Below are 12250 nucleotides of genomic sequence, written 5' to 3'. Positions count from 1 at the left end.
ACTTAAAGTTTGTGCTTAGGCTATAAAGATGCTACTTAAAATACTAAGACAAATAAACATGACTTTACCATGAGAAAGAGACAAACAATGACTATCTCCGATAGAAATATCAACTATTCTCGTGGCAGCCAATTCTTCAATGAGCTTGGGTCTCAAAGCAGTAGCTTCTGAAGAACCACAACCCAGACAAGCCCCACAGCCCCAAGCATAAACCTGAAAAGACAGAAATACAAAACTCATAAATTCCTAAAATAAGTAGACTATTAATAAAATTATCAAGCTGTGGTACATTTCTGATATTAAAATAATATTTAGTGTTTTAATCATTTTAAAGATGGTCATTGTACCCTCAGGAAACTGACCAACAAAATAGCTGAGAAGCAAACACACCAGCCCTTAGCTGCTTCATGTGATTATCCCCGCCCATCCTCTCCAGTTAACTCTAAAATACACAAACATAAAAAATAGAAATATTAAACCATTAGTGCACCCAAAAAAATTAATAGTAATTACTTCTTAGCAAATTATCTGCACTTTGCTTGTTTCATTAAAAAAAAAAAAAAGTTAGTCAGGCTATGGTTGTGCACACCTTTAATCCCAGCACACAGAAGGCAGAGGAAAGCAGTTCTCTATAAATTCAAGGCCAGTCTGGTCTACAGAGTTCCAAACCATGTCTGGAGCATTCCCCCAAGCTCCCCCCAAAAAGAAAAAGGTCACTGTCATTTACTGTACTGTTTTAAACACCCAGTGTATACACAGATGAGAGGCTGGAAGGAAAATAAACTGGTCACAGGTAAAATAAAAGAAAGACACGAGAGCCTCTGCTAAAGTTATCACTAACTGGCTTGCACTAGGCAAAAACTGTCCAATCAAAGCAATTATGGAAATACTACCTTAAAACTTCTAGTTACTGAAGGATGGTGGTGGCATAGGCCTTTAATCCCAGCACTGAGGAGGCAGAGGCAGGCAGATCTCTGAGTCTGAGGACAGCCTAGTCTACAGAGGGAGTTCTAGAACTGCCATGGCTACACAGAAAAACCATGTCTCAAAAGAAACAAAATCAACAATAACAACAAGACTTCCATTTACATGTTTCTTACATGGTAGACTAGTGTGAGGAATGATAATTTAAAACTGATAACATGAATCATAAAACTAATCTTAATTATCACATACAAAAAATACAAGCTAGCTCTCCTGAACATCTTTTCTGGTTACTAATAACAAAATGACTAGTGGTTGACTTAGCTGTCCAGGACAAGATGCATGAAGAAAAGAAGAAGATGAAAGGAGGAATGTCTACTAATAAGGTAATCCAACTGAACAATCAGCAAACCAAACAACTTCCTCTTTCCATTGGCTTTGATAAAACTATATTCACTCTTTTCTTTATGCCATAAGGCCTTTTTATGATTGTTATTTTTGTTTTATCTTCAAATTATCTTAGGTAAGACTAGAAAGGTCAGGTTAGATGTCTTCTTCAAAAGAGAAGATCATATAGTTATACCAGTTATCAGAAAACAAACAAGTACAGAATGTAAGAGAACTCCAGCATAGCAAATGCCTATTCAAAAATTAGGAACTAAACACAGGGAAGAAGATATTACTAAGACTCTAAATGACTGTGGTGTTCTGACTAAGGTATAGGCCCCGTAGACTCATGTGTTTAAATGCTTGCTTGGCCCATGGGAAATGGCCCTATTAGGAAGTGTGGCCTTGTTAGGTAGGTGTGGTCGTGTTGAAGGAACTGTGTCACCGTGAAGATGTGCTTGAAGGTCTCCTAAGTTCAAGTTCTACACAGTGTGGAACACAGTCTCCTTCTGCTGCCTTTGGACCAAGATGTAGAACTTTCAGCTTCTTCTCTAGCACCATGTCTGTGTGGAGCTAGCATGCTTCCCACCATGATGATAAATGGACTAAACCTCTGAAACTATAAGTCAGCCCCAATTAAATGTTTTCCTTTATAAGAGTTGTCTTGGTCTTTTCACAGCAGTGGAAACCCAAACTAAGACAGACTCAAAGTCCAATACAGTACTCAGTACAGTATTCAGTAAGGCCCTCTGAGTTTTCTTTCAAATATTCTTTTAGCTGAGCACTAGATTAAGAACATTTGTAGCTCAGTTGGTACAGAACTTGCTTAGCATGCAAAAATCCCAGATTTGATTCCTAGAACTATAACACACACACACACACACACAATTATTCATCTTGCATTTTGGCATTATATCATGCCATATAAAAATACATTACCTTCATTTAAACTTAAGTTACATTTAGTGAAAAATTAGCACTGAGTAGGCCTGAAGGAACTGAGACAAACGGATTGAAAAGCTCTACAGGTATAACAGTGAACAGAATGGCTCATCAAAGTATTTTTCCACCTCATTTCTATAAACATACACACTGGAATTCACATAACCTAATATGGCCATGATACACAATTTCCTTTGGAATATAACAGATTTACTGATTACTATGTACCAACAGTTAAACATAAAAACTTTAAATTCAAATAATTATCTTATACAACCATCTGGTACACAAAGCAGAAATTATTTCCTCTCTCATAAAATGGAAGCATATGACTGAAGGGAGGTCTGAGATTTGCTTATGGATATAAATCAAGTGAGCACCTGCTGATTTCAATCCATGTTTTCTTTACTATAAAACCTACTAGGAGAAACACATGAAAGATCATGTATTTATATCAGAGTACTAAAGTATGCAACTGACTCTACAATAAAATAAAATGAATAGTTTGTATTAGATTTTCAGCATATGGAATACTTGAGTCTTTCAAAAAATTAAATGTGAATTTTAGCTTTGCTGGTCAGCTATGTTAGTCTAGCATACAACAAACTCTTACATTCAAGGGCAAAGTGGCTAATAAAATCAAGAAAAAAAAAACATTATCACTATTCTATATCACTGTGCCTGGTCCTTTTGGTACCACCATCTTTCCAACACCATTCAATGGTGTTCTCTTTACCTTCTTTTTGAACATTTTACTTTTTTAGTTCCTATCACTGTACCCTCAAGTTTTTGTTTTGTGTTCCCTACTATTCTGTAACAGGAAGGAGCCTTGATGATTTGGGTGAGAGGGTCAGAGGGTTCTAAGCACTAAATGAATTTATTTTATCAACTTACTTCAAAAAGCATGGTTCTAAAAGAAAATGTATCCAGATCACACAAGAAGGTAAGAAAACCTGTCTTGTTTTCGTCTATTATATTTGAAACAAAATTAAGTATTTTCTTCTCATTATGTTGTCTTAAAATCTTTTTCTTAGCAGGGCAGTGGTAGAACACAGCTTTTATCACAGCACCTAGGAGGCACAGGCAGGAAGATCTCTGAGTTCCAGACCAGCCTGGTCTATATATATTGAGTTCCCTGATAGCCAAGGCTAAAAAGTTTTGCTTGTACCTAGTCCACTGAAATACTCTTACGTACGTTTGTTCCTTACTCTTACCTGCCCTGTTGATGTCAAAGCCAGTGAAGACTGGCTCCCAGCACAGACTTTGCGAATGAACATTCCTTGTAAAGCTTCAATGACTTTCGGTTTATATACTCTGTTGGTATCACCATGGCCAAGCTTGCCTACATACACACACACAAAGAAAACATTGCTCAAGGTAAGCAACTTAAGTCCATTCTTCTTTATTAAGCACTGAATTTAACAAACTACTTTAATTTTTTATAGCAATGACTTGACAGACTTAGAAATCTGTAAGTTCCTGATAGCAGAAGACATTAACAAATAAACATCTGTTTCAAGAAAGTTAACAATCAATAACAGCCTTTTGTGTCTTATTCTCATTCAAAAAGCTGTTTTTAAAAGACACAAAATAACTTTTTCTTTGTCCCCTTTAAGCCATATTTGTAACTTTTTCCTTTTTTAGAATTAAAAAAACTTTTTAAAAATGTGTGTGTGTGTGTGTGTGTGTGTGAGAGAGAGAGAGAGAGAGAGAGAGAGAGAGAGAGAGAGAGAGCATGTGCATGTGAATTTCCAGAGAGTCTAGATGAGGGTGTGGGATCTGTGACAAGTAGTTGTGAGTTGCTTGATGTGTGCTAAGAACCAAACCACAATCCACTAAAAGAGCAGCAAATGCTCTAATCCACTGAGCCATCTCACCAGAGCCTGCATTTCTACCTTTAGTTTGACAGGCTAACCAGAACTGGAACACAGGTTTATAATTCTATTGCTCAAAAAGCAGAGTCAGAAGAAGAGCTGCAAGTCTGTTACACAGCTAGACCCTGTCCTGCAAGGAAGGGAGGGAAGGAGGGAGGGAGAGAGGGAGGGAGCCAGCCAGCCAGCCAGCCAGCCACTATAATCCCAGGATTTTGTGGAGGCAAGAGAATTGTTAAAGAGTTTGAGGCACCGCTTTAATCCCAGCATTTGGGAAGCAGAGGCAGGCAGAGCTCTGTGAGTCTGAGGCCAGCATGGTCTATACACAGAGTCCCTGTCTATGGATGCATAGATGGATGGATGGATGGATGGATGGATGGATGGATGGATGGATGGATGGATAGATGGATGGACAGACAAACAGACAGAAAGAAATGCAAAAGTTTGAGAGCAGCATGGTCTACACAGAAAAGAATACATAGTAAGACCTTGATTCAAAAAAGAAAAAAGTGCTGACAGTTCACATAATTTTTAAAAAGTTAAAGATTCATAAAACAGAAAATATGGAAAATCATTGAATAAGAGAGAAAATGGCTAACATATTAATGAAAACCCACCAGAAATCAATAAAATATAAATTAAATTATATTACTTCCATTACATAAATTATTTTTTAAGTTATAATTTTTTTGTTTGGTTTAGTTTTTCTTTTTTGAGACAAGTCCCTGATACCCTGTAACTTTCAAACCCTCTTGCCTCAACCTTGGAAATCTAGGAACAGCAAGAGTGCACTATCACACCTGGCTAAAATTATCTCATTTTAATACCTAGTATTGTTGATCTCTGTGTACACTACTGACAGAGTAACAATTAAAGTGGGCAAATTCTTTTGTTCTGTCTGTCTTACTGAGAGCCTTACTGTATTACACATGGCTGGAGCAGGGAGAAAAAGCACAAACATTAAGAAAAAAAAAAACTAGGGGACATCTTGTTACTCAACAATGAGAAACTTATTTTATAAATTGTCCTACAGATAAATATAATAGTACTCTGGACCTTTTTAAAACTTAGTATGGTGACATGTTTACTGATATCCATAAAATATTGCTATATTACAGAAAACAAATTATGAAAATAATACATATGAGCTATACAGGCCTACTTTGGCTTTTTAAAAAGACATGCATAAATGCACACATATTTAGCAATCTGTCTACCAATGTGTTAACAATGGTTAAATAACTATTATAACAATGAAAGAAACAATTATTTGTTTTTATGTCTGTTCATCTACATTTGAGTTTTTCTATACTAGGTATACATACTTGAAAAGGATTTTTTTCATCAATTTTTAAGAAAAAAAGCCCAAACCTACCAATAGATCTTTTTTTTTTACATACCATTGTCTCCTCCTCCAAAAGACCACACAGTTCTTCCATCTTTGGACAAAGCAATCGTATGTGAACTTCCACAAGAAACCTCTCCTACATTGCTAATGTCTTTTACTAAGGTTGGAATGTTACGGCTGTTACTGTCACCATGACCTTAGATAAAAGACAGAAATAATGTTAACTCCTTTTCTCTAGGTCGTAATTTCACAAAAGTAATATACTACCAGTTATTTTACATGCAATTAAGTACAAAAAAGTAAATCGTTTCTACCTGCTCTACCAGTCTCCTAGACTGCTCCCAACCTGGGGGCCACAGGCGCAGTGATGACTTAGAACACTCTAGGTTTCTATCATAGCACTTAATGTGTCTAAAAACCCATCCATGTCAATTTGTTTTCACTGACTAGTACAATCAAGTTCATAATGTTATGTTTCTTATCTCTGAACCTCTACAGAGCCTGGTTATGATTCTTGGTTATATCTTGGAGAATGCATCAAAATCTAGACAAAATTATCTATAGAGATACATCTTACTTTGAGTTTAAAAAGAATAAACTGCCTATAAACTTTATGCTTACTGGTTTTTAGTAACAGATCATTTTTGCTCTGTAAGAATAATTCCAAAATTTAAAAACTCTTACCTAATCTTCCAAAGTCTCCTTCACCCCATGTATATAGTTCACCATCCTCTGTGACAGCAGCACTATGTCTGTATCCAGCTGATACACAAACAACTACCTGAAATGCACATGAGTAAATCTGATAAGCATACCAATGCTAAAATACATACACACAGGGACTTCAGAGGCATTATTACTTACAACTCACATAGACGTTGTCAAGAGGACCAAGGGTACTGACTAAGCAATCACTTAAGTCCATGTTCTGCTTCCTGAGCTCTCAACCCTGGCTTTGACCCAAAGAAGAGAACAAGTTTTCTCAATCCAAAAAGAGACATTGTAATTTCTAGCAAAGACATCAGTCTGATCACGAGCAGGAATGCTACAGCATCAATCAAGTCTTTACTGAAGGAGTTGGAGAGAGTACAAAAACAGTAGGATCTTTTTTAATCTAAGATTAACATAAAAACCTCTGGTTTTTACTGACCAAGTGAAGTTTATTACCTAGTAAGTAACTCAAAAATACTGGCTATTACTAATATAATTGTAATATAAACTCACTTTAAACTTCTCAGAGCCTTTTTGTCATCAAGAAATTATCTTTGATTAGTACAGTGGTTCTCAACCTTCCTAAAGCTTTGACCCTTTAATACAGTTTCTCATGTTGTGGTGACCCCCAACCACAAAATTACTTTCATTGCTATTTCATAACTAATTTTGCTACTGTTATGAATCATAATGTAAATACGTGTTTTTCCAATGGTCTTAGACACTCCCTGTGAAAGCATCATGACACCCCAACAAAGGGGTTGCTACCCATGTTGAGAACCACTGCATTAGTAGAATCAAAGCAGTAAGGACATATTACAACATACCTTAGGGACCACTTATACCTTCTAACACTTATCAATATTTACACTACACTGTTATAGAAAGGGGATGTTGAAAAGAATATAAGGAAAGCAATGGACTTAAGAAATATTAAAAGAAACAGAAAATCACAATTATTAAGACTATTTAGCAGAAGTACCTCAGAGTTCCATATTCAGTATCTTTTCAGTTCCTGAGGCCTGGCCTGCCTCACTATGCTCACTGCCCTCAAACTAGCAATTCTAACTCTTCTTTATCTGGAATTACAGGTGTGTGCTACCACACCCAACAGACTCTTATCAAATGTTTGCTGCTGTTTATGAAGTGGAATGTTACAAAACCCATTGCTTTAGGTCTTAGAACTTGATGAGTAACTTAAACTACTACAAGTCATGGCTGTGTAGAATTGATTTGATAGCCATTTGAAAAAATGTCTCATGGTAGAAAAAATTATTATTATATGTATTCTGTTATAAAATTGTAAATCTTAAAACAGAAATTTGCATAAGGCTTACTTCTGTAAAAAAAAAAAGTCAGACAAACATAAAAAGTTCTGTTTCTAATGGCACCAATTGTTTAAATAAGACTCTTGACAATCACTTAACTACTCTAAATTCCTCATCATTCAAGGACTAGAGAGATGGCTCATAAAGTGTCTGTATGAAAACATGAGAACCAAGGTTCAGTCACCAGAACTTCATGTAAAAAGACAGAAGTGGCGGCACATGTCCGTAATCTCACAGCTAGAACTGCAAAGACAAGACGATTCTGAGGCTCAATGGACAGTGATACCTTGTCCTGGTACCCACTCTGTAGACCAGGCTGGCCTCAAACTAAAAAATACACCAGCCTCTGCCTCCGAAGTTCTGGGATTAAAGGCAAGCACTACTTCACCCAACAAAAATAATAAAAATCAATTTTTAAAAATTTTAATTAGGGGGGGCACGTGTGCATGCAAGTGCCTATGGAGGGCAGAGACACTTATCCACCTTGAGTTAGTGTTATAGGGTAGTTGTGAGCCACCTGATGTGGGTGCTGGGAACAAAACATGGGTCTTCTCAGGAGCAGTATGCATATTTAGTACTGTGCCATCTCTCCATCCCCCAAAAATATTAATTTTAAAAAGTAGAATACTGTCCTAGAAACAATATACAAGGTTAACCTCACATGTCCACACACACACATGTAAAAAGCTTAAGTTGAAATAAAAAGAACTAAAATTGAATGATGCATGTAAAAATATACTATAATCTATAAAATACACACAAAAGGTAAGACAAAGAGTGGTAGGCAAGAGGTAATTCAGAAAAGAAAATATCAAAACCTGATAGATATTGCCGATTACTACACCACTGTTTTTATTTTTAAACCCAAAGCACATACCTTTCCCTGTAGTGGGCCCTGGATAAGTTTGGGGTATTTCTGGGTTGAACTATTCCCATGTCCTAGTTTCCCATAGTCGCCATCTCCCCAGCTGAAGACTTCACCTTCTGTAGTAAAAGCTAAAGTGTGACCATCAGAGCCTTTAGATGAGGAAACTTTCTTAATGGACCGATGAGGCTCAAAAGTTAACTTTTTTAAGGTAGACTGATTATTGGAATCTCCGAGGCCCAGTCTCCCATAGCTGCCTTTACCACAAGCTCTGACAGAGCCATCTGTAGAAATGACAAAAGTGCAATACTGTCCAGCTTCAATCTATAAAAGAACACCAGAATCTTAAGTTAGAAAATGCTTTGAGAGAGTCAGAAAATAAAACTTCAGGTCAGGTTCATCAAAAAGGCAGAAAGAAAACCATTAAAGAGCAGAAAATGACATGATCCTCCATAGAGAGCAGTATGCAGAAAACATCAACCGGTATTTTCATAGTAACCCCATGCTGAGTGTAAATTCATGTATCCTTTAAGGTTATCTACCAGAGCATGACAAAAATGAAACAATGGGGCTGGAAAGATGGCTCAGGGGTTAAGAGCCCTGGCTGTTCTTCCAGAGGTCCTGGGTTTGATTTCCAACACCCACAGGGTGGCTCACAACAATCTTTAACTTCAGGCTCCAAGGAATCCAACATCCTCTATTGGCTTCCACAGGCACTGTACTTACATTATACACAGACACTTGTATATGCAGGTAAAATATCCATATGCATAAAATTAAATAAATAAAATCTCAAAAAATATAAAAAATAAAATAAATATCCTTCTCATAATTGGAGAAGGAAAAACATTTCTATAAATTCCTTAGATCCATTAAACCAAGAATCATTCAGATAAAAAATATGTATACACATATTTCATACTCATGAATATGAAAATACAATTTAATGAAAATAAAATATAAAGCTTTACCTTGGACTACAAATATAAAATGGGGAAAAAAAAAACTTGATCATAAGAAAATAAAATGCCATTCTGAAAAAGGGAAAAATCTATTTTATTAAGTATTACTTGTGTGGAATACAAAAATAAAACCAGCTACCATTCATTAGGCTTTTTACATTTTTATTTATATACTTTCAGTTTTTGGTATTTTGAAACAGGGTCTCATTTTGCAGTGCTGGTGGACATGGAACTTGTTATATAGATCAGGCCTCTGCCTCCTGAGGACTGACAATAAAGATGTTTACCATTATACACTGCTTCACTAGGCTTTTTAAAAATCTAGGCCCCTAGCTGGGCAATGGTGGTGGACACCTTTAATCCCAGCACTTAGGAGGCAGAGGCAGGTGGATTTCTGAGTTCAAGGCCAGCCTGGTCTACAGAGCGAGTTCCAAGACACCCAGGGCTACACAGAGAAACCCTGTCTCAAAAAAAAAACACAAAAAGACAAAAAAAAAAAAAAAAAAAAGTGGAAGAAAGAAAGAAAGAAAGGAAGAAAGAAAGAAAGAAAGAAAGAAAGAAAGAAAAAGAAATGTTCAATCAAGAATCTTTGCTCATTGAAAAATATATTCAACATAACTTAAGGCACAAGAGTGTACACACACACACACACACACACACACACACACACACACATCATTATCTACCAGTTCATAAGGAATACAGAGAACTTACGGTCTGAGCATCAGAGAAACTAGGAGCCAGTTTGGGTTGTAGTATTTTCTCCTGTGTGCCTTCTACCAACTGATGGCTGCTGTTGCTACCCCACACGTACACCTCACAGGTCTCAGACACAATGGGAGCATCACCAGTCTGAATGCTATCTGGGCTAGCACATGTTCTTGAGTAGTCAGAAGCCATTCTACAAACCTATTAAAAATTTAAATACATACAAAAAAATAACCAATACATTTAGTCTAGTTTTCATATTCTCTGAAATTACTGTCTTAACTTCTAATACTCTTAGTTAAATAGAGATAGCTAAAATATTTATTAGCACAGAGTAAATAACTAACATGGAAAGAGCATACATAATCAAGCCTCTTTAAATAAAATGTTTTCACATACAAACTTCACAGAAAATCAAAGTTCATAAAGACAAAGTAGGAAGAAAATATCACTAATAATCTTGTCACCTTTACATAATAAATGTTACCTTTTTCATATGCACATTCTTTTAACAGTCATTAAGAGTTGACAAATGACACAGTAAATAAGAACTGACAAATGACACAAGAAAATAATGCAAAATTTTCTGCCTAGTCTTCATGCTTAAATAGACAATATTCCATGTAACGTTAAACTCACAATTAACTACTTTTTTCTAATGAATATTTAAATCCTGTGTCTTTGTTATACAGACCATTTACTGACTTGGGAGTCAGAAGTAGGTGGTCTACATAATGATTTCCAGGATAGCCAGGGCTACACATTGAGATCTTATCTCAAAATATATACATATGTTACTATATTTTTTTCCCAAAGCATAGGAACCAACTCTGACTGCTTGAACCAAGGAATGGGTCTATATTAGAGTACCAGTCTCACTCCAAACACACTAACACTGAATATTAAGGTTTAAAGTATTTTACAAATTGATGTTGCAGGAAAGAGAATGCCATTTTAACTTCACATCTTCTATCAGTAGAGCAAAACTTAATCATTGTATTCGCTTTCCATATTTTCTGATATCAACTAAGTTTTGCCCAACTGTTTTTTATTAATGCACATAAATTCAATACAATCAATATATTAAAACTATGATGTAATTACTGTCAATTTGATATTTAAACGTTTTTTTAGAATACATAAACCAGAAAAATCCTAAAGAGCTAGTATGTTTTTGTCAGCATACTAAATGGGAAGGGATAAGAAGAGTTTTATTCAGAACCTTCAACAATAATGCAAAGTAATAGAGTAAGCATGTCTGACAAGGCTTTCCTCGTGAACATGAGGACACATAACTACCTGTCAAAGAATCTGGAATTTCACTGAAGACGAAAGGAGGATGGTGGTAGCAAGAGAATGAAATTAATCATTTATAGACCTAGTAGTGTAACAAGGTCCTGCCTCACTCTTTTCTCAAAAAAGAAAAAAAAAAAAAAAAGAGGAAAAAGAAAGATACTAATGAGATTTAAAAGCACACTTTTAAAGTAAAAGTAAAGCTAATCAGGATTTTGTAAAAATCAGAGGGCAGACCACAGCAACATGATTCTCTAGACACTCCAAATCTGCAGAGACTCAAGCTCCTATTTAACATTCATAACAAACTATGTGTAGCTCCAAGAACCACAAAGCAGGCAATCACAGTGCACCACCACACACACACAGAGAGCATTCCCATCTGCACAGCAGAAAGCAACGAAGGGCCTGGCAGACAGCAGAACAAGAGAGGCCTACAACAACCAAATGGGTACTCATTAGAAAGAATAATAGGCCAATCTAAGAAAACTAGTTACACCTTGGAACTAGTTACTAATAATTAGTTATGCCTTTTCCCACAACAAACAAGACCAGAACTCCAGGACAATAAGTTTTAAATGTCATAGGTTGTCTAGCTCCTGTAATTTAAAAGAACAAAAACAAAAAACAAATAAACAAAAAAACCCTCAACTAGCCAGGATTCCCTCCCAGGAAGAAGCCCAATGCAGAGGACAAACTACTAGAGTAAATTCAAAAGTACATGGGATGGGAACAGCAGAGAGAAAAGGAGAAGTAGAAGATAAAAGTGAGAAGAAGCCGGGCAGTAGTGGCTCCAGCTGCACATGTAGCAGAGGACTGCCTTATCTGGTATCAATGGGAGAGGAGTCCTTTGGTCCTGTGGAGGCTCGATGCCCTGGTGATGGGAAATGTTAGGGCGCTGAAACATGAGT

The 12250-nt window shown here is 36.2% G+C and overlaps 1 protein-coding gene across 6 annotated transcripts in view; it reads right to left on the bottom strand.

Moving 5' to 3' along the window:
* The window catches only part of Herc1 (HECT and RLD domain containing E3 ubiquitin protein ligase family member 1), a 152986-nt gene that overhangs the window by 115671 nt on the left and 25065 nt on the right, over positions 1–12250 (bottom strand). For all 6 annotated transcript variants that reach the window (XM_076925366.1, XM_076925371.1, XM_076925369.1 and 3 more), the window contains 6 exons: positions 10053–10247; positions 8389–8700; positions 6157–6253; positions 5525–5668; positions 3468–3595; positions 69–213 (listed from right to left, as the gene is read on the bottom strand). In XM_076925366.1, the coding sequence (XP_076781481.1) occupies positions 69–213; positions 3468–3595; positions 5525–5668; positions 6157–6253; positions 8389–8700; positions 10053–10247 (1021 nt within the window). The remainder of the gene's footprint in view (positions 1–68; positions 214–3467; positions 3596–5524; positions 5669–6156; positions 6254–8388; positions 8701–10052; positions 10248–12250) is intronic.

This window comes from Arvicanthis niloticus, chromosome 26 (genome assembly GCF_011762505.2).
Source record: "Arvicanthis niloticus isolate mArvNil1 chromosome 26, mArvNil1.pat.X, whole genome shotgun sequence".
Lineage (NCBI taxonomy): Eukaryota > Metazoa > Chordata > Mammalia > Rodentia > Muridae > Arvicanthis > Arvicanthis niloticus.
Note: the sequence above shows the minus strand (reverse complement) of the source record. Positions and strands in the feature narration are given on the sequence as shown.